Below are 27,755 nucleotides of genomic sequence, written 5' to 3' on the forward strand. Positions count from 1 at the left end.
GATCTTTGTTGCATCAGGCATCTTGTTGCATCTTTCATTATGACACACAGACTCTCCAGTTGTGGTGTGAGGGCTTAGTTGCTCCGAAGCACATGAGATCTTAGTTCCCTGACCAGGGATCAAACCTGAGTCTCCTGCATTCCAAGATGGATTCTTAACCACTGGACCACCCTTGTAGTCCCTTCAATACATTCTTGACTTTTAAAAAGCATGCTTCTAACTTTTCACTGTTAAATTCTTAGCAAATTAAGAATAAATGGAGACTTCCTTAGCCTGATAAAGAATATTTACCAAAAACCACCAGTAAATATTGTACTTCCTGTTAAAGAGTTCAGCAAGATGGCTGATTATAAGATCAATATACAAAAATTAATAATGTTCCTGTATCCTTGTCATAGCCAACTAGAAAATGTAATTTAAAAATGCATATATTAGAATACAAGAATGATTGAAAATTAATGCCATTAGTGCTATAAATAATCTGCATCATAGAAATTTTGATGTGATATTTTCATTGTCATTCAGATATAAATATTTCATAATTTCCATTTTGCAGTTTCTTCTTTGCCCCGTAAATTTTTCAGAATTATTCATATGTTAGTTCCAAAGATTTTTTTCAAAGCTTTTCTTTGAAATCATCTACTTGCTTTAAATTTTTAACTTGATTGCCCCATAAAAAAGAAAATATTTATAAGAAAATATTTTCTTATAAAAAGAAAATAAGTAGGTTTTTTTTTTGGTATTTGTTGGAGCATTTGCCTTATCAGATAGCAAGACTTCCTCTTATGTGATAGTACAACGGGTAGTGCTAGAGCAGCGCTAGGCAAACTAACAGGTGGGCCAGATCAGTGCTCAGAAACACAGCCCCCACCACTGGGAATGCAGTGAAGCAGCAGTGCATTACAGACTGGGGGACGGATGGCCTGTTTAGGAAATGGGGCTGATTCCACTGGTTTCTTGTTTCTTGTTATTTTTTAGGAACTGGTTTAAACACACACACACACACACACTTTTTTTTCCATATGGAAAAAAATTAGACCTCCGTCTTAGTTAACAAAAATATATTCTAAATGGGTTAAAGTGCTAAAGGTAAAAAATAAAACTAAAAATTTTTGGAAGAAGATGTAGTAGAAGGTTCTATGTAAAACCTTAGAGGTAAAAAGGGAACCCTCTTACACTGTTGGTGGGAATGCAAACTAGTACAGCCACTATGGAGAACAGTGTGGAGATTCCTTAAAAAACTGGAAATAGAACTGCCTTATGACCTAGCAATCCCACTGCTGGGCATACGCACTGAGGAAACCAGAATTGAAAGAGACACGTGTACCCCATTGTTCATCGCAGCACTGTTTATAATAGCCAGGACATGGAAGCAACCTAGCTGTCCATCAGCAGACGAACGGATAAGAAAGCTGTGGTACATATACACAATGGAGTATCACTCAGCCGTTAAAAAGAATACGTTTGAATCAGTTCTAATGAGGTGGATGAAACTGGAGCCTATTATACAGAGTGAAGTAAGCCAGAAAGAAAAACACCAATACAGTATACTAACACATATATATGGAATTTAGAAAGATGGTAACGATAACCCTGTATGTGAGACAGCAAAAGAGACACAGATGTATAGAACAGTCTTTTGGTCTCTGTGGGAGAGGGAGAGGGTGGGATGATTTGGGAGAATGGCATTGAAACATGTATAATATCATATGTGAAACAAATCGCCAGTCCAGGTTCGATGCATGATACAGGATGCTTGGGGCTGGTGCACTGGGATAACCCAGAGGGATGGGATGGGGAGGGAGGTGGAAGGGGGATGCAGGATGGGGAACATGTGTACACCTGTGGCGGATTCATGTTGATGTATGGCAAAACCAAAACAATATTGTAAAGTAATTAGCCTCCAATTAAATAAATTTATATTAAAAAAATAAAATCTGGTAAGTACAATACATAAATAAAACCTTAGAGGTAGGAAAAAGTTGCTTAAACATAAAGCACAAAACTCAGCTCCTGATGAGATGGCTGGAGTTGAGGATGGCTCCACCTTACTCCCTGCCTTGCAGTTTCCTGAAGTGTTTTTTCGAACGATGTCCTCTGAAGAAGTGAAAGGGAGTCCTGTGATTAAAACTCAGGATTTTTATGTTTTCTAAATGTTTCCTTTACACCATAAAGGAAAATAATGATAGATTTCATTATATAAATTTTATTTAAATGTTCTATACAATAACAACTGCAACAAATAAATAGAAGATACAGACCAGGAAAGGAAAAGATATTTGGCATGCATAGAATTAATAAAAGGTTAATAACCAGAATATAAAAATCAGCTCCTACCAAAAAAAAAATTAGAAAAGGGCAAACAACCCAGTAAGAACATGGGTTAAAGATATAAATAAGTGAGTCACAGAAAAGGAAATTTAAATGGTTAAAACTATAAGAAAAGATGCTCATACTTACTGGTAATCAGGAGAAGGTAAAATAAAACAAAATGAAACACAGTTTGACTCCTCTTAGGTTTGTCAAGCAATCCAAGTGCTGGCAAGAATGTGACGTAGCAGAGCCACTTGTGTCCTGCTAATAAGCATGTAAATTGGACTCGCCCCTTTGGAGAAGAGTGGTAGTGTCCAGTGACAGAGAAGGAAGAGGTACATAGCCTGTATCCCAGCAGTTCCACTTCTAAGTATGACCTAAGATAGGTTCTTGAATAGGGGGTGATATGATCAGAGCCAAGTTTAAGGATGATTGATTTGGTATATTTGATGGAGAGTTGCTGGATTCAGTTGTTACACATATACACTAATGCTCAAGTTAGTGGTGGAAGGTAACAGGGCCTGGGTCAGGGAGGTTGATATGGATGGGTGGACAGATGGGTGGATGGATGGGTGAATGGATGGATGAGTGGATGGGTGGGAATGTGGTGGATTGATGGGTGGATACATGGGTACAAACATTTTTGAAATGCTAATGCAATCCTCTGTTACATCCTCTACACAAACAATGCAAATAAAGTAGAAGATCAGATTAAAAAATGACAAGGAGGTTGGAGAGACGTCTCAGGTCAGTGATTCAGCAGGAATAAATGATCAGTAATGTTTTAAATCCAACAAATAATCCTGACAACATCCATATCCGCCTTGAAAAGAAAGCAGAGGGGGAGAAAACAGCTCAAGGCTGAGGGATTTCCGGTTTTTGTAGCTATGGGTTTTTCAGAAAGACAGGTTTGTCACACTCCTTAAGACACAGAGACCCTCAACCATCCCCTGAGCCTTTTGATGCTTATCTGCGAGAGATTCATGTCCCTTCACCCTTGCAAAAAAAAAAAAAAAAAGAAAGTCTGAGACATAGTCAGGAAAGACTGTTCCTGAGTATGTTCTGTTTTCACAGAGACTCAGCCCAGTGGCCCAGGCCCTGTTCTCCTGCCTTGGGCAGGAAGCCAGGGGTTGGGGCCAGGACTTGGTCATAGAAAACAGGAGATTCTACTAAACGGTGCTGTCCGATACTGACAGTGACCTAAAGGAGAGCCTCATAAATAGCAGCGTACTTTTTACAGTAAGGCAGAGGAATATGTGTGTTTTATAATTATTTTGGAATATTTGGGGAAAAAATTCTAAAGGCTCATAAAGTCATAGTTCTCCCAACAACAGAGTGGAAGCAACAGAGTGGAATGGTTGAGAGAGAATCACATTTACTACCTCTGTGATCTTGAGCAAATTCTTCACCCTCCCTGAGGCTCTGTGTCCTAATCTTTAAAGTGGGGTTACAATAGGGGTTATATCCCATAAATTGCTGATATTAGGCTTATGTGAGGTATTGTCTGTAATGCAGTTATCATTGGGCCTGGTACATGCTAAGAGATCAAAGAAACAATAGCTATTGTTGTTATTATCCTTAATGATAAGTATTATAGTGCTGGTACTAATAGTACTAAGCATTGTTACTAACGGTGATAACTTGTTATTGATAATATTTAGTATTATTAGGACCGATTCAGAAACTCCTGTCTTGACCACATCAGGTCACTTGGTCATGCCTTTCCAAGGTATCCTTGGGCTTCTTCAGACCTGTCATTTTAAGCATTTCTGAAAATGAAGGCTTTCGCACAAACAGGGTCCCAGAGAGATGGTGGGAGTAATTAGGGGGTTAGACAGACACAATGCCAGGCGTATTGCTTGGCCCCACGATGGGCCCATCAGCCCATCGCAGGGCTCCTGGGGAGGTACCAGTGGGGCCCACCTCTGTCCAGGGCATTTGATGAATGGGTGCAGGGCCTTTCTGTTTCCTTGAAGCCCAACCTCCCAGCCCAGATGTTCCAGATCCTTGTGAAAACAAGTCGGTGACAACATTTGGAGTTGCAGCCACAGAAGACAGAAATCAGTCTGCAAAGGGGAGGAAAGAAGAGAGGTCTTGAGGAGCAGGGAAAGGAAGAGGGTGGGGGAGGGGGAAGGATAACAGAGGTCCAGGTGGAAGGTGGGCAGAGTGTAGGCTGAGGAGGATGTTGGGAGGCAAGGGGTGGGGACGTGCCAGAGCGCTGGCTGCTGGGTTACCAGCAAGCTAGGACCCTACTTGGAGAAATCAGCCAGTCAGCTGTCCAAGCAGCCGTGTTCAGGGATGAACCAGCCCTCCAGGACAGCCTTGGAAACGCTCCATCCCTCCGAGACACACCCTTAAAGCCTTTGCTTTAGAAATAAAAACACAGTCTCTCTGGGAGATGGCCAGTGCTCACATATATCATTTATTTAAATAGGGAACATCTGTGGGTCTCCAGTTTTGTTATTTGATGAGAAAACAAGCTGGAGTGTGGAAAAGCAATGGATTAGAATGAGAAGAGACAGAGTTTTTGGTTTTTGCTTTGTTTTGTTTGTGTATTGGTTTCCCATTGTTTGTTTGGAACCCCAGAACTAGGGAAGCCATGGAATGTTCCCAGAGGGGGAAAACCGGACATGAGAACATCAAGCAAAGAGAAAAGGGAGACAGATGTTGCTGACTCAGCTCCTGATGTGATGGCTGGAGTTGAGGATGGCTCCACCTTACTCCCTGCCTTGCAGTTTCCTGAAGCATTTTTTGGAACGATGTCCTCTGAAGAAGTGAGAGGGAGTCCTGTGATTAAAACTCAGGATTTTTATGTTTTCTAAATGTTCAGAGTGACCAGCTCCACATTTGAGTTAACTTGAGAGAGACAGAGACATACCCTTGAAGAGGACTTTTTAAATATAATTCATGAAGTCTTAGGATCTGTAGTAACAGTTTTAAGGGTTTCCTCTTAAAAGTGAGATTAGCTCTGCATTGAAAACCAAATCCAGTCATCCATGGCAGGACTTTTTTGGTGGAAACATTGATTTCACTCCAGAACCATTGTGTCAAAAAATGTCAGCTGGTGCCATCTTGATGTGAATGTATGTGGTTTTGTTTCTTTTTTTTTTTTTGCAAAAAAGTGAGAGTCAAAGTTGGCCTTCTTTTAGTGTCTGTGTTCTGCTTAGCTCATGCACAGGTGTTATGGAGCTCCTTTTGTACGCCAGTCTTTGTTATCAGCATTCTGGGAAGCCAAAGCCCCAGCCTCTAAGGGGCTTACACTCTCTCTACTTGGTTGGAAAGTGGTTCTTTTGCAGAAACTGTTTGAAAGCTGGTGTTTGGTAGAGGTTCAGAAAACTGTCTCGCCCCGTGGTCATTTGGTGTCTTCATGCTAAAATAAGCACAGAATGCATCAGTATTCTTTCACATGAGCCAAGGTGGAAATTCACGAGATTCTATAAGCTGGAAAAGTCCACAGGTAGATCTTATCTAAGCATCACGAGATCAGGACACAAATACTATTGCCAAGACCCCGACTATCCTTGTGGTGGGCAGCCCAAGACCCCTGACGTCCTAGCTTAGCAACCCCAGAGGAGAGAGGATCTGAGAATATGGTTCTTAAAGAACTTCAGGGAAGATTCGCATCAGCTCAGCCTGAAATATGTTTCCATCTCTGACCCAGTCACTAGACACAAGGCGCTAGAGGACCTGGTCATCCTGGGTCCCGTGCTGGATGGACCATCTGGCATGACAAGGCAAGTGGCAGTCAGTCCCACCCATGTCTCATCTTTTGTTATCAGAGCAAGGAGAAAGGAAGAAGCCAGAGATGATCAGCATGGCTGACTTAGGCCTAGCAGGGCAAGCGAGCCAAGGAGTACCAAGTCAAGGAGAACTTGAGCTGCCTGCAGGTGAGGGCAAGGACCAGGGATGCAGATTTTTGCACAGGTGGTGAGAGCATGCTCATGATGGGCGGGTGGAGTCCAGAGGGCATGCCTTCCTTTGCAACCTGGACTTCTGGCCTGGACTCATCTCTGTGACAGCACTGCAGTGGCTTCTCTTCACCTGTGTGCCCGCATCTCATCTAGGTGCTGGGGAAACAGACCACAGAAAGTCCTTACGAGTGCCAGCTTTGGGGTTAGACCAACCAAAACCTGAGCCTGGCTCTGCCCCTTCCGAGCTGTATAGCCTGGGGCAAGTTGCTTAACTCATTTGAGCCACCAGCCTTCTTCTGCCTCGTACGTATAATAGTATCTGCCTTAATGGTTTCCATTGGATAACGTATGGAGGTGACTTTGGACGGTGTTTACTGATGTAATGTACTCCAGAAATGCTGGCTGTGGCTGATGGAACAGGGGCCAGGTCTCACTCAGCTTTGAGTCTTTAGTGCCTCGTGGAGGCTGGTGTCTAGTAGGCCATTCAACAAATGCTTGTGTAAATCAAACTGAAGCCAGGTGAGGACCTGGCCACAGAGCTCCAGGAAACAGTAGTGTGAGCAGGAGGATGGGTTCAGGGGTGTGGGATTCTACAAAGGCAGTGGTGTTGGGGTCCACAAGGGAGTCCGGAGGTTCATTCTCAGGAAGCAGACTCTTCGGCAGCTCTCAGAGGTGGGGACACGAGAAGGGCACTTATGTAAAGATCCTCTCACAGGTTCAGATTCGGCAGCTCTGGGATGGCTGTCTGGATGAGCACCAGGAGGATACAGACAGCCACCCCAGGGAGACCCCACTGGTTTCTGGGTCATAAACTCAAATGGACAAATGAATGGAGATTCTGTGGCCAACCGGAGAGCACAACCCATCCAGAGGGGCCCCCGTTTTCCAATTGGGGGAGCTCAGCCTCTCTGGATCTTTTAGTTTTGCAAGAGAAGCTGAAAATCTGGACATGTAAGGAGAATTTTTTATTTTTAAATGCTGGGAAGAGTCAGATTTTTTGAACACTCTGAATGGCCAAATAAAATACATTTGTAGGCTAGAGAGGCTGCCACTTGGAGCCCTTGGGCAGCGGTTCTACCCAGGGTGATTTTGTCCCCCAGGGAACGTTTGGCAATGTCTGGAGATAATTTCTGTTGTTGCAGTTTGGGATTGGGGTAGAGGGTGCTTATGGCATCTAGAAATTAGAGGCCAGGAAGGCTGCTAAGCATCTTATAATTAAGCCCAGGACAGCTCCCCAACCTCCTTCAGAGTTATCTGGTCCTAAGGGAAGTTTAACTGTCCTTTGCCATGGGCAAAAAAAGAGGCAGGGCTGGGGCCACCTGCCACCTGATTTTATAGACTTTGGGGTCAAAGAGACAGGGCTCTGTCCTTCCCACTGCAAGGAACCAGGGCTGCTGTGGTTGAACCTGCGTTGGCCCAATATATTTTACAGTCTGCATACTTCCTGTGCATGAAGGAAGCAACGCACTACCCCAGCCTCTATAGGCATGAAAGTCATGCGAGAAATGTGGACAGAGAGTGTGAATACACTGCCCCTGGGGTCCCCAAGGGCTGGGCGTGATGTTTGCCGGGGATGATCAGGGATTTGGCCTCCCGTTCATGATGGAATGTTTGGTTTGGGTTCCTCATTCAGTAGTTTCTGGAACTGTAGTTGAGATTATTTCCTTTCCCAACAAAACCCAACCATAAAAACTAAAGTGCCTTTAGTCCTTCACAGTTCAGTAACTATTGGCTGAGCACTCACTGTGGCAGTCCCCCCCAGGCTGGTGCTGATGGGGAGAGAGCAGAGACTCAGGCAGTTTCCCTCTGGAAACTTACTGCCTCCATCCAGTCCACCCTCCATCTACCCACAGCTTCATCTTCTTGAAAGAGCACAGACTGCCCATCAGACACTCCTGCTTGCAGACCTTCGGAGGCTCCCAGATGCACTTTGTCAGCCTCTGTGATCATGGAGGCATGTCTTCTGTTCTTCTGTTGTTATGCTTCTGTCTTTTCAAACCATACTTTCCCCTGTTCCTGGGGAACATGGCTTTGCTCAGGCTGTGGCCTTTGCCTAGAATGCCGTCTCTGGCCACCCATGCAAGGTGAGGTGGTCCCTCCAGCCTCTTTATCCCCTCATCCCATATCACCTCTTTCACTCTTTTGAAGCCTTTTCCACATCATGCTATTTTGGTTCTTGACCCTTGATCCCACCAAACTGGGAAGAGTTGATAAAAAATTCAATTATGAATTCCCTTTCCTGGGCAACCTCTTCATATTGCCCCTGGCATCCAGTAGGTATTGATTCAGGCTGTAACATGACTGCCCAAGCTCTTCTCCTGTGTCTGGTATGACACCAGTGCTGCCACTTCTTTCCAGCCTCACAAGGGCTTCATGACACCATGGCATCGTTCCATGTTTATGCATAAGGAGAGTAAGGCTTAGTGGAATCATCACTGGGTTCATTCATAGGTTCACTCAGCAAGCGTATTTAATGAGCACCCACTGGGTGACAGGCTCTGTGGCATCGCAGGAAGAGTGGGAAAGTGAGACACTGCAAGCTGGGGACTGGGAAACTGACTCTGAGGCCTAAATTTAACAGCAGATAAATTTAACAGGGAGATACTTGGGATCCACCCCTAGGGAGGGTGGAGAAGGGGAGCAGAGTGAAGTCAAGTGTGATGCAGGCAGTCTTTACTCAAGGTCTTAGCCAGCCCTACAAGGAGTTCTAAAGATAGAATGACCCTTTAAAGCTGTCCAGGTTGAGACAGGAGAGACTGGTTTCTTCGCCCCATATCTTTGGATGAGGCGTCAGTCTTTGGAGGGTTTGTCTCCATGCCCTCTGATGCCATCACTGAAGCATGCTCTCAGCTGGGGGTTGTCTGCTGCCAGTGGTCCCAGCAACGAGGGGCTCTGAGCATCTATCACCAGGGAGAAAGTCTCTTTGACCCCATGGAGTTTACCTTCAAATGGAGAAAAAAGTGACAAATGCATAAACAAGTAGATCACTATGCTTCCCATTGTAAGTGCAAAGAAGGACAGTAACAGGCACTCCTTTTACAGGCGAGGAAGCAGAGGTGCTGAGAGGTTAAATGGTTTTTAACATCCTATCTCCAATCTCCATCTCTCTGGCTCTGAATTTGAGCCCTCTCCACCTAGTAACTAGGCTTCCCAGATGGCATTAATGGTAAAGGACCTGCCTGCCAGTGCAGGAGATGCAAGTTTGATCCCCGGGTTGGGACGATCCCCTGGAGTAGGTCATGGCAACCCAGTCCAGTATTCTTGTCTGGGAGATCCCATGGACAGAGGAGCCTGGCAGGCTACGATCCACGGGGTCACAAAGAGTCAGACATGACTGAAGCAACTTAGCACACAAGCACACCACCCTGTGCTAGTCACATAGAGCCTTTAAAGTCAAGCTAAAGAGCTGGGTCTCGATCCTGTAGGCAGTGAGGCAGTTTTGGAGGAACACAGTAAAATACCCTTCTAGGAAATGACACTGGGATGGGCATGAGGAATGGGGGGCTAGAGTCAGGACTTTGTTGAGGGGCAGCTTCAGGAATCTGGGCCCTGCAGTGATGCCATTGCTTGCTCCGGGACTGGGGGTGGAAAATGTGGGTTGCTTTGGGCTGCAAGTGACAGAAAATCCAGCTTTTAAATAACTTAACTAGTAAAGCCACAAAAGTAGAAGTTCTGCAGGAGATAGCTTGTGGATTCAGTTCAACCAGTTTCTTGGGAGGTCATTAGGATTTAGGTTTTCATTCTGCCACCCGAAGCTGCTTCCTCTCCTGGTCCTAAGAGGTCTGCTGATAGCCACTGAGACTCCAGGCACTTTTGCTACCACTCAGTAGAAGAGCTGAAACCTTCCCCTCAACCTTCTCAGTCCTCTTCCATGCAGTTGTCACATACTCACCCCTGGACTAACAACACATACAGAATGCACCATCTTGAGTCGGGATGGGGTAGGCTATGTCCTTGAAAGAACTTGGCTGGAGAGATGAACACAGAGCCAGATTCATGGCTCTGTTAGGAAGCAGGAAAGGCAAGATTGGATGCTGGGGAGGGAGTCAGCATTGTCTGCTGCAGAGAACAAAGTACTGGGCAGTTTGACGGTAGGATGCGGTGACAAGTTGGATTGAGGATGGAGGAATTTTTTTAAAGTGTCAAAAATAGCTCCGAATTTCCAGTTGCCATGTCTGGGAAGATATTATCCCATTGACTGAACCTGAGGAGATGGAGGAAACATCACACATTTTCTTTTGGATAATTTGAATTTGATGTGATGAGGGGGTCATCCAAATTACATTGTTTTGCAACAGCTGAAGATAGGGTCTTTGGGGTTATGCAGACAGAGCCCAAGAGAGGGCCATGGAGGTGATGACATGGCTGCCAATCACCGAGAAGTGGGAGCTGAAGTCAGCAGTGCATGGAAAGCTGGCTGGGGCAGAGCTGAGAAGGCCAGACTCTTCCCAATAGAGCTGCTTCAAGAAATTTATCTGACAAGGGTCCCTGCCCATGTGCACAGTGACAGAGTGCAGAGATGTTCACTGCATCCTTGTTTGGAATATTAAGAGACTGGAAACAACCGGCTGGTTAATTAGTTATGACATATCTGGTGTATGGAACCCCAAGCGCTATTATTAATAGAAAAGGAGAATGCAAGAGCTACATGGCCTGTCAAGGAAAAAAAATCTGTCAGATACATTGTTTGGTGGAAAAAAGCAAGATGCAAAGGCTTGTGTAGATTACTTTCATTTATATTAAAAAAAGAACATATGCTATCCAGCTGTATGTGTGTATATTCATAGACTGTTTCTAGAAGGCACCAGAAGAAACCTTTAATAGCAAGTGCTTCTGAGTGGGGTTCTGGGAACTCAGGAGACCTACTTTTCACTTTTTGCTGGCTGTTAGAGTTTCTTTAACCACATGCACTTGTTACCTAGCAAAAAAGTTATATCATAAAAATAAATACATAAGAAACGAAGTCTTGGGTGTTAGAGACGTTGGCCAGACCAAGAGGAGGTCACTGAGGGGTGTCAGAGAGTCTGAAGCAAACGTCAGGGGGAGGGGCTGCAGGAGAAACTGAGGCAGCTGCTGAGACTCAGGGAGAGTGGAAGGAGATGGAAACGGCTTGTTGGGTACCTCTGTAGATGCCCATGATGTGACAGAAGGTTCCCTGGGAGCTCTACACAGAAAATTCTGCTGAGATAGTCCTGAGCTTCTGCATTGGGTCCCCTTGCTTTAGTCAGCAGAGCTGGAGGGAGGTCTAAACAGATCTCTGGAATTGCCCCAGAGCTCCTGTTCTCTGTTAGGAAATCTGACACCTGTAAGGGCTGCCTTTGGAGAGGTGATTCTTGGCCCTGCCAGGCCTAGAAGCTGAGGGGAATGAGATGGGCCTGAAACAGAGCCTAGGAAGGCGTGTCTGGTGCTGAATCTTCCTAGCGATCCCAGAGTCCAGGGCTCTGATCTGTGCAGGAACTAGAGGAAGGCTGGTCTCTGCAAGTCAGTTGCTGACCATGCTGGAGGCCAAGGGAGCTGAGAGAAAGGACAGGAGGGCTCTGCTGTCAAGGGGCAGAGCTGCCTTTGTCAATATGGAAGTTTCACACGATGACCTGGGAAAACAGGGAGAGCAGTTTCTCTCCCCTCAAATAATAATGACAGTGCAGTCATCCAGCAATATGGGGAGTTTAGTTCCAGGACCATCAACACTGCCACCTCCCCCTCCAACCAAGTGGATACCAAAATCCAAAGATGCGCTAGATCCTTGTATAAAATGGCATAGTATCTGCATATAAAGATGTACATTCTCTAAATCATATACTTTAAATCATCTCTAGATTACTTATAATACCTAGTACAATGTAAATACCATGTTAATAGTTATGAATTCTGTGTGAATAGAATTATGTGTAAATAGCTGGCAGCACAAAGCAAATCGAAGCTTTGCTTTTTGGAACTCTCTAGATTATTTTTTTCAAATATTTTAAATTCACAGTTGGTTGAATCCTTGGATGCAGAATACTTGGCTGACTGTAATAATAATAATAATAATACACAAAATAACAGAATCCTGGACTCTTCAGGCTGGAGAGGACCTGGAAATTATTTGTTCATTGTTCTTTGACTTGTGTCCCTCAATGTATTAAATATACATGTCACCTTGTGGTTTGGGTTGAGGTCAACTACTATATGCTATATGCTATATGCCCCCCGCCTTAGAAAGTCCATGCACATGAGGGGATGAAAGCCTCTGAAAAGTTCTGCAGTAAGAAAACCTGTCTCATTTTGTTCAAGCAACTTTTTAAAGTTTATATATATATATATTTTATAGATTCAATAACTTCAGTTCCAAGGCCATGGGCCAGACAGTGATGCAGCCAGGCTAGAACCCATATGCCCTGCCTCATGCTCCAGTGGACTCTCTGTTTACTTGGGCTGTTCACTGAATTGAAAGGCTAGATAATTATTTGTTAAACCGGGTTCTTTGGAACTCCAGTCTCATGAGATGTTAAGGAATGCTGAGCTAGGTCACACATTCTGACCACATCAGCTTAGGATACCCAGGATTACAGAAAGATGAACAGGTTGATTGGCTGTGGGGCTCCTCAGAATTTTTAGTATGATGTCCCTGTGAATCACCAAGGTAGGGAGGTGATATATAGAGTTCCCCAGCTTACATGGTCCAGGAATTCCTGTTGTAAGGAATCTCTCTCTGTGGATTTGTTTCATGGAGATAAGTTGAAGAATTCAGATTTGGGTCAGTGAGGTTTATGTGGATTTCTGTACCCCTTCTCACGTGACCCCAAGCATTGCTGCCCTTTCTGTGTTGAAAAGGAAGTTGGTCAGTGCAGCCAGCACCCTTCTGCCCCTTTGACATTTGTTCTTCCACATTACAGAGCAAGGAGATCGGCCTGCAGATGCATGAGGAGCTACTGAAGGTCACCAACGAGCTCTACACAGTAAGTCTCACCCTGGGTTCTGCTACTGTTTGGGATTGAGCCCCCTTTGCTTCCATGCCCAGCACTGGAGGGAAGCTGACCAATGGTCTGGGGTAACCCTGGGCCCTTTTGCTCTGTCCTTTGCTCGAGTGACAGCAGGATTATCAGGGTGGGATAAAATGGCTCACAGCCCCAGCTTCTGTTTCAGAATATCTGGGGAGGGGCCCTGGGCACATTTAGTTTGTAAAAGTTCACAGAGATTCAGATTATATGCCAGCCATGAGAACATGTTACCTTTCAAAGCAGAAGATGCCAAGCTGCGGTGGGGAGAGCCAGGCTGAGGTAGGACAGGAAGAAGCTGAGGCCCACTTCTTACTGACTGTGGTGCGTGGAGCTCATCTGGGTCTCAGTATTCTCATCTGCAAAATGGAGCACTATTTGAAGGGTCACATGAGGCCGGGGTGGGGTTGATAAGCATGCCTTGCCATCTCAGGGTAATAATTTCAGAATGTGCACAATTTGGCCCAGAACTAACCTTGCTGCCTGCTTGGGCTTGAGATCTAACTGGGTTTGGGATGGGTGTTAGAATCCAAGAAGGTAAGGCAATGGGGAACACAAGCACACTGGTTAGTGGTGCTGGCAGTTACAGCCTGTGCTTTGAGGAGCCATGGGCTTCCTTGGGGAGGAGTGAGAGCCCCAGGGACAGCCCCAGGGGTCGGGAGGCCCAGCAGACAGAACCACAGGACTTCCACCCCTAAGGCCACCAGGCTGGAATCAAATTGTTATGTTTTAAGTATGTGGAGATTACTTATCAAGTGTCTCATTAAAAGGGGAGGATTCTGAGGCTAAAATTATATTTGAAAATCCCTGGTATGAGAGGACCAAGAGCAGGCTGTGAGAAGGCCCCTCTCGTTGATATTGTTATCTTTCTCAGTCCACATCCTGTGTGATTAGTAGCTGGTGGACCCCTCAGGGGCTAAGAGCCTTTGCCCAAGAGCCTGGACTTCAGATAGGAAGTCCTGCCTCAGACTCCAACCAGCTATGAGACTTTGGGCCAGGCATTTCCTCTTCTGGGCCTCAGTCTCCCAATCAGAAAAATGGGGGTGAGACTTCCTAGTGGTTGGTCTACCAATGTTGAAACACATATTTCTATGATTCCAAGTTAAGGAGAAAAATTTGAACCCTGACAGTTTTTAATTAGATCATTGCTTCGGGCGAAAAGAGGCACTGCTGATGGAGAAAACATAACTTGACTTTGAGGCAGCTGGGATTGTGGGGGAGAATCACCTCATGGTTTATAGCACAGACTCTGGAGCCAGACACCTGGCTTCAGATCCAGCTGATAGGCAGAAGTAATAATGCCTGCTTATTAGAGAACGAAAGGGAAGACATGTGAAGAACACCAGGAGGAAAGAGAGCCCAGAGGCACAGCGTGTTGGAGCCCACAGTTATCTCACACTCTGTCTCCAGCTCCCTGGAGCATGTGAGGGTGAGGCAGGCTGTGCGTTCCTGCGGCGGGGGAGCATGGTGACAATGGGGCGAGACCGGAAACCAGATGAAATGTTTCTCTGCAGAGGGTTTGTTCTCCATCCAGGACCTTTTCCTGTTTCTCAGGCACTTCACCTCCATGGTATTCCAGCACCTGGGTCTGTATTTGGGATCCTGGCTGCTCCCACTCAGATCTTGAAGCTTTCCTCTGGGCTTCAGCTGGGCGCCCCTCCTGGGGGCTCTCTGTTCACCCCCAAATCCCCCCACCTTGGCTCCTTCACCCCTGTTATTCCCTCTGTCCTCTTACACTTACTTGTGTCATACTCAGTTTGCAAACCTAGACCGAGCTCCACCACCTTAAGAAAGCCGTCACCTCTGGGCCTCAAATTCCTGCGGCTGCTTTAAAAAACTCCTTGTGTTATCCTGAAGTTCTCTGCCCTGTCTGTTCAGTTGGCATATACACTCCCTGGAGTCAGATTTTGGTGAGAAGCGCTACACTTGAGGCCCAAAGCCTCAGATCGCACCTGGCTGTTGTGTCTTTCTTCAGCTCTCAGTGAAACTCAGGTTGGCAATAGAAGCTTTCTCCAGTTTGTGGGCTGGATCGGGCAGGCAGTTGTTAGGGACCAAGAGGGTGATGCTGGTGCCTACACACGTGTGTCCCTGCTGGCCGTGGGGCAGGGTCTCTGGACAGGAGTGCATGCCCTTGGTATTAGACAAACAGGCCAGGTGGGCAGGTTGGTCCCTCTTCCCATCTCCCAGCGGCCTCTCGATGGCCTCAGAACTGAGGGGGAAGGAAGGGGCAGCCCCTCCCCACTCTCTCCTTTTGCCACTTGCTGCAGAAAAGTGAGACCCTGGCAGTGCCCGCAGCACCCCCACCCCCATCAGGTCATTTGTTGTCTGTACTGCGTTTTCTATCGTTGACCAGAAATTCACTTACATTCAGATATTTGGGACTGCCTTCTATGGTCTTAGCACCACAGGAGGAAGAGCAGCAGGCTGTGAACATTTCAAGAGCTGGTCTTTGAAGTGTCTTGTACATCCCTGTTATTCCCAGGGATGGAAGGAGGGATCTGTGAATAAATGAAAGAAACTGGTTTTGTCTGCAAGGAATTTAGAACCTGCCCGGGAAGATGAGAGTAAACTTGTGAACTGGTCAGAGCCTAGCGTGGGCTGGATATGTGGACTCGGAGGGAGGGCGCCTGGACTGGGGGTCCCCGGCGGTGGCTCCAGGTTCTCTGTAGTGTCCCCACCGCTGTCCCCTAGGGTGGTGCTGCCACCTAGAAGGCAGTCGGGACAGATTGGCTGAGTGAGGTAATGACGGGGGAGTGTGGGCATTCATGAGAGACTCACTGAGGATTCAGAAGGTGAAGGGCTGGCTCCCGGAGGCTTACTGAAATCCAGGGTGAGTTCTGAGCCCAGTGCCTTTAGATGGTAGGAATTAGCAAAGCAGACAGGTAGAGAGGAAGAGAAAAGGAATTCTCAGTAGGGGAGACAACATATGATCGTAGCAGAGCAAACATTACAGGGGGAGGTGGGTTTGAATTTCTGCTGCACGACCTCCCAGCTCAGCCAAGTCAAATATCATCCTTTTTCCTTATCATCAAAACAAGGATAGTAATAACAACCATGGCCAGAATGTATTTCACACTTTTAGATACTTTATATGTATCATTTAATTAACACACATTTTACAGATAAGGAAACTGAGGCACAAAGAAATAAAGCCTTGCTTAAGGCTGTATCAGTTATCAATGACTGTGTAACAAATTATGTCAAAACTCAGTGTCTGAAAATGACAACTATTTTATTTGTTCATGATTCTGTGGGTTAGTGATTTGGGCTGGGTTCCACTGGAGCCAGTGATATAGCTAAAATTTCCTGACCAATCAAAAAAAAAAAAAAAAAAAGAGCTCCAAATGGGAAAACACCAGTGGGGTTTCAAGCCTTTGTGTCACATGTGCTGACAGCTCATTGCCCAAATCAAGTCACACAGCCAAGTCCACAGTTGTAGGGTGGAGATGCAAACTGCTTCTGAAGTGCCAATGCAAAGTGATCTCCCTGAGGCCATCGAGCCACTGCTGTGGCCATCTTCGTAAACAATCTACCGAAGCACCCCGCTACTGGGGGCACTCTGGACCCCAGTTCCACGCTTTGTTATTGGGGATTTCTTTCTGGTTACCATGCCTGATTTTGCAAGCCTTTAGATGTTCCCTCCTCCCCCAGCCTGAGTCATGACCACAGGGACTAAAAAGGAAATGATGTTGAGAAAGGATTGTCCAGGAATCCCATGTTTTTTCTTGTAATGTTTTATAGAAGAGGTGGTAAGGGCATAATGATGATAGAAATGAATGCTTAAGGTTGCTCATCTCCCACTTTAGGGACAAGACTTGTCCCCATCTGGGATCAGGAAGGACACCGAGAAGACTGCAGGGCTGGGCATTTTGTTAGTTCATTTGTTCATTGGTTCATTCATTCACTTGACAAGGCTTCCTTCTGCCTAGTCCTCATCACCTTGAGGTGCCCTTCTTTCTAAAACATGCCAGGGCGCACGCACACACACACATGCACACCCCGCGTCACACCTCACCTCTTTTCCCCTAGACTCCCATCAGCCTGGCGCAATATGGCTCTTGTTCATCGTGTATTGGCCTGGGAGGAAAGAAGGGCAGAGGTCGAGAATGTGGGCCAGTGTGCCAGTCCTGGAAGAAACAAAGCCAAAACAAAACAGAAACAACACATTCTGTTTTTGTTGTTCAGCTAAAAATATGTTCAGATTTTCAATAGTTCTACATCACAAAATGCACCTGTTGTGCTTTGCACTAACAAACATTGTAGCATCTGTCACCTGGCCCCTCCTCCGGGCTCAGGAGCTCTGCTTGAGGCTCCCCAAGGCAGGGCTGCTGGGTCTGCCTTCCCAGCCCAGCATGGCTAGCGGGGCCCTGAGACTTGGTTCAGGGCGATGTGGAGGGACCTGAGGAGCATCCATACGAGCCCACTGCTGGTGACAGGTGGACACTGGAGTAACAGATGGGCTCCACCTTTTACTTACTCCATCTTCGATTTGATTTGCACTGGGCTTAGGCGTGTGAAATCAATTCTGGGCCCTCAGATAAATTTTTGCAGTGGCATCTCCCTGTCTCCCTATCGATGACCATTCTCAGGGATGCAATAGTACAGAGAGCTTGAGACGGGATCCTGCAACCTGGGTTCTGGCCGCAGCTCCCTGCCAGCTTCACTGTGTATCTTTCTGGATTGACATCTGTCATCACTGAAATATAAGCACCGTGCTTTCATCATGCCATTGGGCTCTGTGCCATTTACTTAACAGTTTTCTTTGAATCAAGTCTTTAAAAAAAAAAAAAACACCTCTCCCTGTTGTAATTAATTTATGGAGAAGCAGTCATGTGTACTGAAAAGAATACAGGTTTTTAGAACCAAATGGATCTGGGTTCCAGGCCCTGTAACTTGTCAAACCCTTTGGGTCTCAGCCCCCTAGAATATGGGGATTCACCACCTCATCCTCTGGATTCCATGAGTGAGTGGCATAGAGCATAGCACAGTGCCTGGCAAATATCAGTGTTAAATCATTGTGTGTTTATGAAAGTGAAGCATAAATATTTTTCATTTTTCCTTCCCTCTCTCCTCCTGCCTACAGCTCCACTAGGCTAGCTCGAGCTCAGAGAATATTTTGCCTAAAAAAGTTCAGCCACCTCCTGATTGGTCTCCCATCTCCCATCCTCCCATCCTTCATACTCGAGCCAGAGAGACCATTTGTAAAGAATTGTTGAATATTTAAAGTTAGAGATAGATAATGCATGCACAATGGAAAAAATCCCTGATAGTTAAACAGTACAAAAAGGTACCAAGTGATAAGTGTGTCTCCTGTTACCTGCCTCTCCCCCTCCTCCCATACATGCCCAGTTATTAGTTTCTAGTTCAGCGGGTGACTCCTTGGAGAGAGATGTAATTCATCACCAAGGTACATGGACACACGGATCCTGCACAGGGGCACCAGCTGGGCCTTGTGCAGCTTGCTGTGCACCTTGCTATTATTGTTATGTTTTGGAGATTGTTTCATTTCATTAGTGCTTAGAGCCTCCACTCTTACATGGAGCTTATCACATGCCAGAAATGGGTCTCAACGCCCAGTGTCTTAATTCTTTCATGCCCAGTTCACTTTTGAGGTAGGTGGTGCTGTTACCACCCATTTTAGAGACAAGCAGTGTGAGGCACAGAAAGGCCAGGTAGCCAGCCCAAGGCCACCCAGTCGGGGCGTGGCAGGGCCTGCTCCAAGTCCACCCGCAGAAGTTGCTTACATAAATACATTCAACTATTTATATAAACACACGTATATTAAAAAAGTGGCCACCTGCTCCAGTATTCTTGCCTGGAAAATTCCATGGACAGAGAAGCCTGGCAGGCTATAGTCCATGGGACCTCAAAGCATTGGACACGACTGAGTGCCGAGCACATGCACACACACACATACACACACACATATATATTTTGGAAGGAAATGACACTTCACATTAGTGAGTGAAAACAAACTGGCATAAAAGAAAGTTTCCATTAGCTAAACGGAGAAAAAATAATATTAATTCTTTTTAAAAAACTTTATTTTATATTGTAGTATAGTGATCAGCAAATGTTGAGATAGTTTCAGATGAACAACAAAGGGACTCAACCATACCTAAACATGTATCCATTCTTCTTCCTCAAACTCCCCTCCCATCCAGGCTGCCACATAACACTGAGCAGAGTTCCTTGTGCTATTCAATAGGTCCTCGTTGGTTATCCATCTTAAATACAGCAGTGTGTACATGTCCATCCCAAACTCCCTAACTGTCCCTTCCAATATTAATTCTTGGTGCTGCCTCCAAGGCAGGCATTAGATATGAGAGCACTGAGCTGAGTTTTTCCCCCTAATATAATCAGAAGGATTCCAAGAGAACTGAAAAGAGTTAATAACATGTCTGTAACACCTGAAATCACTTCTCTAACACAAGTAAGTTGTTCCCATTGCACACTTTGGGAAACCCTGATGCAGTGCAAGTTAGCTGGGCTTTGGTCCTCGATTCCACATCTGCAGGATGAAGACAGGAAGCTAGAGGAACTCTGAGGTTCCTCTCAGGCTTGTCTCTTCATGCCGCCCTGGGAGGGAGACCAGGGCATGGCAGGCCCTGCCAGCCTGTCACAGCCTGCTGGCCAGGCGTGTGCCCAGTGTCATCTAGGGCTGGCAGTGGTCCTTAGAAGAATGAGGGCAATAAGGTTTCCCTCTAGACAACCTCCCTACCCCTCTCAGCTCTCCCATGGAGACATTCCTTCACACAGCTGACGTTTACTGATGATCCATGTGTCCAGAGGATGGGTCATGGCTTCGCCATGTGACAGGTGTCAGCAGGGATATGGACACGGTGTGAGCGGAGAAGAGATGGTCTTGGATTGGAGCTGAATGACAGTGGACTTTCCTGGGTGGAGAGGGAGGCACAGGAGCAGGAAGCCAGGACCCGAGATGAGTAGCCCCTGTTCAGCCAGTCAGTGTGAGTCAGACACTAAGTCTGGCCAGTAGAGGCCAGGGGTGATCTGGGTAGTGGGAAATCTAGTGCGGAAGGAAGTCCACCTTTTGGGACTCATTCAGGAGCAAGAGACAGAAAGCCAGGACAATCTGACATGTAAAAATGGCAACTTACTGAATCTCGGAGGCTGACCCACTAATTGCATTGTCTTTCTCCCCAGCAGAGTGTGTAATCTAAGCGCAGAGACCCTATCTGTCTTCCACACAGTAGAATTTGCAGCACCTGGTATACAGTGCCTGCACATAATAAATTGTTCAATAAATACTTAATTATTGGAAGTGCAGCTGCCCTCCCCCTGCCCCCAGCCGCCAATATACTCACCAGAGCAAAAGCAGCAGAACGACATCTTCTCCATTTTTATCTTATTCCCTCCCTCCCTTTTTCTTCTTTTCTGTCTCTCTTTCTCTCTCCCTTCCTTCTTTCCTTCCTTCCACCATCCCCTCCCTCATTTGATGTTGTTTTTCTCTACAGGAGGCTTCTCTCCTGTGGAGATAAAGTTGGCCCACGTCCATCCCCCGCCATCCCCGCCCCCTACAGGCTCACTTCCTATCAGCTCAGCGCCCCCTAGTGGACAGCAAACACTGCCTTCCCCTTGTCTCCAGCAGAGCCCAAGGGCTGTTTCTAACTGGCCAGGCTGGGGGTCCCATCACTGCAGCCGGATTAACATCATGTTTACTGACAGGTCAGGCCTGGGTCTCCTGCCCACATGCAAGGATTGGAGGGTGGTGTCGGTTTCCCTTGAACCACATGGGCTGAGAACGGTGGAAGGGAATTTGGGGGATTTCCTCAAAGAAAATCAGGAAGCCATTCCAGAAGGAGGAGGACTGGCTGATCCTCGACAGAGAAAAACAGCAGATGTCTGCTGAGGGAGAGAAGCTCGGGGAGGAGAAGAAAGTGGCTCCGTTGGCTGGTTTTCAGACAAGCACCTGGTGTTCTCCTACCTGTAAGCTGTTCCTCAAACCTGTTTGGCTCACGTTTCTACTGGGCTTAATACTGACGTTGCTCCCTTTGTCTGGAACAGTCCTCCCCCACTCCACACCCTGTTCACCCATCTGACAGCTGCTCTTCCTTCAAAGTTTAATTTAGGTATCACTTCCCCTCTAAGAAGCCTTCCTTTAGCAGCCCTTACTCCCCTCATCATAGCACTTCTCATATGCTGTGATAATCACTTGCACAATGTTTGTCTTCCTACTAGAGTGTGTATTCAGTGAGACTGTCTCTGTCTTCTACATTGTAGAGTTTCCTCGTGTAGGTCCGAGTGCGGTACCAGGCCCATCATGAGCTGTTCCATAAATATTTAGCAATTGAAGGTGTAGCTGTTGCCCTACCCCCAAAGATTATATATTCATTAGAGCAAAAGCAATAGACTCAATTTTATCCTTGTCCATCCCATCCTTCCACCTACTCACCCATCTATCTAGCCATCCATCCATTCATCCACCTGCCACCCATCTATCCATCTTGCCACGCCTCCTTCCACCCACCCACCTATCTGCCTATCCAGCCACCACTTTATCCAGCCAGCCATCTAGCTGTCATTCATTTATTCATGCGAATATACACTGATACTTGCTGGGTACCAATCTCTGCTCTAATACAGGGATTATGATCATGGACAGTGTCCTGGCCCTTATGGACTTTGCACTCGAGTTGGGCGAGACCGTTTATAAAGGTGCAAAATGAGTAAGACAGTGATTAGAACTTCTACGGAGAACGTAGGCAGCACAGAGTGTGGTGGTCAGACTGAAGTTTGGGTACTTCTCTTTTCCTTAAGGATGTCTTTGTTATGCTCTGGCCCAGGGTCTCACTTCATTCACAACTCTTGTGTGGCCCAGGGATGGCCCTTCCTGTTGGGTGGAGGACACGTACACAGAATTGCATTATTGAGAACCCTTTTTTCTAAAAACTGATCCTTATCCTGCCCCAGTCTGTCCCTTTATTAATGATGTGAACTTCCAGATTGCCTTTGCCTTCTTTTGCATCTAAATCTGGATTTGAAGAACTGTGCAGATAATACTTTCCTATTATCATGATCTGAGGCTTTGGGAAGATGCAGGAGGCACAGCGTGCACAGCAAAGGCAGCATGATCACCAGAAGGGGAAATATGGACAGCCTGGCCATCTGGCTTGCTGTATGACTTAGGACCCAAACTTGCCATTTCTGGGCCTCAGTCTCCTTCAGTGACAGGATAATATATCAAGGTTTCTGGAGCGTCTCTGAGAACCTATGAAACTGATTTGGGGCCAAGAACAGTGGTCTCCACTTACATATCCCTGCCTAGTACTTCTCAACCTGTGCTAGACTTCTTCTGAAAGGCTGTCCCTGATAGGATCTCGAGGGCTGGAAAGTGAACTCCCATCTGGCAGTAAGCTTCTGGGTGTCTCTGAGGCCCTTCCAGAGATCCCAGGTTGAAGACTGTGTCCCAGTGACTTGACTGAACTCCTGCATCCTCCTCTGCTCCCTTCCCCATCCCCACACTGCTGGCAGCCTGCCACTCTGCAGTCACAGCTTCCCCAGGTCTCTGCAAGCCCCCCCTGGTCTTTGCCAGGCAGCACAGAGAGGTCAAGCCTCTGCCACACAGCCACCCGGCAAGTGGTAGGAGGGTCAAGTCTCAGAAGCAGGTCTCCTGAGTCTCCATGGTGCAGAGCACCCTTTCATCCCTATGTTGTGGTTTCCTCGTTGGTAAAGCAGGCAGAATATAGTCTACCTCATAGGGGTTGTGTGAAAAATAAGCGAATCAATGTCTGTGAGGTGCTTAGAAGTAGGCCTGGCATGTAGTAAGTGTTCAGTAAATGTTAGCTGCTATTATTATTATTCTGCTGCCTCCCAGGATTAATTGAAATGCTCCTTATGGATAATAAAAAGAGAGGTTTGCAAAGTCTGAAGTAATAGGTAAATTTAAATATTATTCAGCACCTCCTGGACTGGCAATATTAAGCAGACTGTTCTGGACCATTGAGCTAAGGGCCTTTCATGCCAAAGCCCCTGTTTCAGGTAATTAAATAAAGGAAGCATCTAGAGGGTTCTGGGCATAAATAGACTCACTTCAGAGAGGTCCCCAGGTGAGCTTTCTTGTAGCAGCTGTCTGACATAAGTGTCCCTGGGCAGTCCAGTTCACCATGATTCTTGGGATCAGGAATTACCAATTGAATCACGTAGAGTTTGACCCCAGGGTCACTGGGCTGTGTTCTCCAATCATGGGGCTTTTGGAATGCAGTTCAGAGACTACTCTGGGAATCTGGCTTGATGGAGGGCAGGAAGAGTACTCTGTGATTCAAGAGGAGTAGAAAAGTAGCCAAAGGAAAATGTGGGAGGCTGAGAAAGCCCAGCTGGGATGCTGACCTTGATCACTTGGATGAATGGATGCGTGAATGATTGGATGGGAAGCTCTAGGTGCAAATTGAAGTGCTGTCTCTTCCTCTGAACTACCCAACACACACGATAAATCAGTGCTTGAGATAAGCAGACCTCAGCAGCTGAAATGGGGGGAAAAATGGATTTTGCAGGAATCCTTGAACCCAGAAAGGAAATGGAGTTCAGAAACGAACAGCACCAGCAGCACGGGGCAGGAATGCAGACGCCAGTGGTGTCTGTGAAGGTGGAGGGGTCAAGGAAAGGTTCGAGAATAGGGGCCCAGAGACAGCCTTCAGCAGGCTTCCCAGATCTGAGTCACATTCCATTCCAGGAGCCACAGCTTAAAGATTGTTGGAAATAGGCAACTACGTTGGTCATCCATAAACCTGCAGTCATTGCCTTTGGCCACTAGATGTCGAAAACACTTTGATCCAGCACATTTTCTGGCCCATTGAGTTGTTTAGAAGTAAGCTTAGAGAAGTTGGAGGGGATGAAGGAAGAGATGAAACCAGCAAGAAGGGCCTCTTTAGAAGCTTTAGAGCAACTCCAAAAAAAAAAAAAAGGGCCGGATGCAGAGAAGTCTTCTCATCAAGTTCCACAAAGACAAGTTGACTGGAAGTTTTCATTTATTTTGAAATTTGGAGAGGTTTTCAGGATGAAAGGAGGGAGAAATGTGGTGTAGAATAAATTTTTTTTCCCCACATTAGCTAATGGTTTCTAGAGTTTGTATTTTCCTGAAGTCAAATAAGTAAGTTCAAGATTTTCAAACCCTCAGCCCAAATCAGACATGTAGATGGTGGTGGCAATGGTAGCAGCTTATGCTTACGTGGCTTTTACTGTGTAGTTGGTATTGATTTCAGTATCTTAAAAAATTAACTTATTTAGTCTCACCACAAACCTATGAGATAGGTGCTATTATTATCCCCATTTTATAGATGAGGGAACAGAGGTCAGAGAGGTTTTGTGACTTGCCCAAGATCACACAACTGGTAAGTGGCAGCAACAGGATTCAGCCCAGATATTTAGGCCAGAGTCCACATTCTTACCTAACCTGCTCTACAATAGGTGTTGACCCTGCTGACTCATGATGTATGACAAACTTCCTTAACAACAGATCCATGCTGTGATTTCATGGTAAGAATCACAGAATCTTATTAGAATCTCATTCTAATAATCTAACTTCACAGGACTTTGACGTGAAGGAGATAATAACGTTGGCCAGTAATTCAATTGGAGTTCTTTGACTTAAAGGGCCTGGTTAGGTAGAAGCATGTCCCATCCCCGGGGGATCACCTCTGCTCCATTAGCTACTGTTAATTGTCCAAACAGCAGGAGAAAAGGACCAACAAGGCTCAGGAGCCATGAATTCCAGAAATTTCTTGTGTTCTTTAGCATAGAAAGACGATCATGAACTTGATATTGCAAAGGGAAAGTATAGACCTAGTTGGGGACTGGGAGATAGAATACTGTTGGTATAGGACTGGCCTCGCTTGCTCTAAAGCTGCTCCAAATACATCTGCTGAGCAAATGGTAATGAATGAAGGAGACAGTATGATATGATAGTATTAAAAGTCTGAGACCAAATTTTTACTGTGGTTACGTATGTCATATATATTTACTCTATGACCCTCTATTCCACTCCTATTTACTTAGGAGTAACTAAAACATCCATCAACAGAAAGAATTGTATGTGAACATTCTCAGCAGTGTTGTTCATAATAGCCAGAAACTATACACAATCCAAATAACGATCAATGTGTGAACAGATCAACAAATTGCAGTATAGCCATACAAGGGAATACTAATCAGCAATAAAAAAAGAATTGCTGATACATGCAGAAACATGGGAGAATCTCGAAAAAATTATGCTGAGTGAACAAGGGTAGGTGTAAAAGAGTTTATACTCTATGGGTCCATATATATGAAGTTCTAGAAGACACAAAACCAATCTGCAGTGTCAGAAAGCAAATCAGTGACTGCAGGGGGCTGGGGTAAGTGGTGGGGATGGATCAGAAAGGGGCACGAGGGATCTTGTTGGTGTGATGGGAGTGTTCGGTATCTTGATTCTTAAGACGATCACAAGGATGTAAAGTCTGGAAACCATACTGATAATACTGTATGATCTTGGATACACCACTTTGTTTTTCTGCACCTTGGTTTTCCTGTTCGTAAAACTTGGTGGTTGGAGTAGATGATGTGTAGAATTTCTTCTGACTCAAAAATTCCTTTGTTATAGCAATATCTAATTCTTAATATGGAATTAGGGTAGCACTGTGCAATTTGCTTTAAAGGAATTAATTTTATAGTAGCTAAGGATGAATTTATTTCTGAGAACATAGAATATCTATTAGGTTACCAATAATATTCCTTTTGGGAACAGAGCCATTTGCAGGCCAAATTTACTTAAGGAAACAGCTGAGAAAATGATTTGTGTGTAAGTAAGAAGGATGATCCCATGGAAATCCCACGAGCATCTAAGGAGAGCCTTTTCCAACGACACTGGGAAAGCGATGGGAGAGGGAGGCAAGCCACACAGCTGGCAGGGCTGGGTGGGCGGGGGCCAGCTGAGGAAGGCCACGTTCATTACATCACTTCCCAGAGCCCCCAGAAGCTCAGAAGCTGCAGTGGCCCTTTTAATTTCCTCTTTACTGGTTCATTCCTGGCACTCAGCAAGGACTTAATGATGATAGTCGTCATCTCCAGTCCTCAGACAGCTTGTATAAAAATGAAGAGCCTAGGGGTTTCAGAGCATGTCATGGGAAGAGGGCAGGGGCAGAGCTGACCAGAGCACCAAAGTTGGAAGGGAGTTGGCAGCACTAAGGGCCACCCGTGCTGGGCTGTAACAGCCTTTTGATTGCCTGTGCTCATGTGTCCCCAGGTCATGAAAACCTACCACATGTACCATGCAGAGAGCATCAGTGCGGAAAGCAAGCTGAAGGAGGCCGAGAAGCAGGAGGAGAAGCAGTTCAACAAGTCAGGAGACCTCAGCATGAACCTGCTCCGGCATGAGGACCGGCCCCAGCGCCGCAGCTCTGTGAAGAAGATCGAGAAGATGAAGGAGAAGGCGAGCAGAGGCCCTGGGGATTGGGACGAGGCAGGAAGGGGAGGGTCAGGCTCCCTCCAGCCTGGGCCTCCCGCTCTGCACCCCGAGTGTCTGGGGGTGGATTAATGCTGTCGGCAGCTGCTCCCCTCAGGGGGCAGTGCTGTGGTGGAGGCAGGGTTGGCCATGCCTCTGCTAGCACTTGTTAGGCCTCTGGCCAAGGTCAGCAGAAGGAGAGATGCTCAGCTGGCTGGAGAGCTGAACTGTGATGAGACTCTCGTGCAGGGAGCATCTTCTGGCAAGAATCACCAGGCATTAGTGTGGGTGGAGCCTGCCCTGGAGGTCGATTTAGTGGCTGGGGGTGCTGACTGGGCCTTAATGTGTCCCAACAAGAGGCGATAGCACTGGGGTACCAACCAACACCTGGGAACCAGCTAAAGAACCATTCTGAAGAAATTGCCACTGCCAGGCCAAAGCCGGGCCATACAGAATCCTTGTGTATTGATGCTGGAGAAGTGCTTTTGTGTGACATGGTGAAAGTGCTAGTTTTGGAGTCAGACAGGCTGATTTTTGCAGATGCCACATTTATAACAACCCTCTGAACTTCAGTTTTAAAATTTGACAGTGATTATGAACAAATCTCCTTTCTCATATGAACTGTCATCAATTGGTAGTGGCTACCCAGAGCCCTGGGCTTCCCAGGTGGCGCTAGTGGTAAAGAACCTGCCTCCAGTGCAGGAGACTAAGAAATACTGGTTCAATTCCTGGGTCAGGAAGATCCCCTGGAGGAGGGCATGGCAACCCACTCCAGTACTCTTGCTTGGAGAATCCCATGGACAGAGGAGCCTGGTGGGCCATGGTCTGTGGTGTCACAAAGAGTCAGACCAAATGTAGTGACTTGGTACGCACACTTGCACCCAGAGCCTTATGTTGAGGATTATGAGCCCCCTCAAGGCTTTAGTTAAAGATAGTATGGTGATCAATTAATGAGGTCTGCCATGGCCAGGGAATTTAAAGGGGCAGTGTGCATCCTGCCGTTTTTCATCCTAGATTAGGTTACTTCTTAGGTTCCTTTCTTCTTAAAGGGCTATGATTTTCTTGCTGAATTCTCTGCATTCATTCATTCCATATAATCAGCAAACATTTCTGAGCTTT

General features: G+C 46.2%; 1 protein-coding gene and 1 long non-coding RNA gene across 9 annotated transcripts in view; one reads left to right on the plus strand and one right to left on the minus strand.

The window, feature by feature from the left end:
• SRGAP3 (SLIT-ROBO Rho GTPase activating protein 3) overlaps positions 1 to 27,755 on the plus strand; it is a 246,082-nt gene that overhangs the window by 149,571 nt on the left and 68,756 nt on the right. For all 8 annotated transcript variants that reach the window (XR_011562967.1, XM_070776281.1, XM_070776282.1 and 5 more), the window contains exons 4-5: positions 13,100 to 13,162; positions 26,439 to 26,624. Coding sequence is in view for 7 of the 8 variants with exons in the window: in XM_070776281.1 (XP_070632382.1) it covers positions 13,100 to 13,162; positions 26,439 to 26,624 (249 nt within the window). In the remaining variant the exon portion in view is untranslated. The remainder of the gene's footprint in view (positions 1 to 13,099; positions 13,163 to 26,438; positions 26,625 to 27,755) is intronic.
• Positions 8,639 to 20,665, minus strand: LOC139178588 (uncharacterized). Its single transcript, XR_011562968.1, has 5 exons — positions 20,527 to 20,665; positions 17,217 to 17,328; positions 15,567 to 15,699; positions 13,436 to 13,560; positions 8,639 to 9,166 (listed from the first exon to the last, which is right to left on the minus strand). It is a non-coding gene; the product is annotated as an uncharacterized lncRNA (long non-coding RNA).

This window comes from Bos indicus, chromosome 22 (assembly GCF_029378745.1).
Source record: "Bos indicus isolate NIAB-ARS_2022 breed Sahiwal x Tharparkar chromosome 22, NIAB-ARS_B.indTharparkar_mat_pri_1.0, whole genome shotgun sequence".
NCBI lineage: Eukaryota > Metazoa > Chordata > Mammalia > Artiodactyla > Bovidae > Bos > Bos indicus.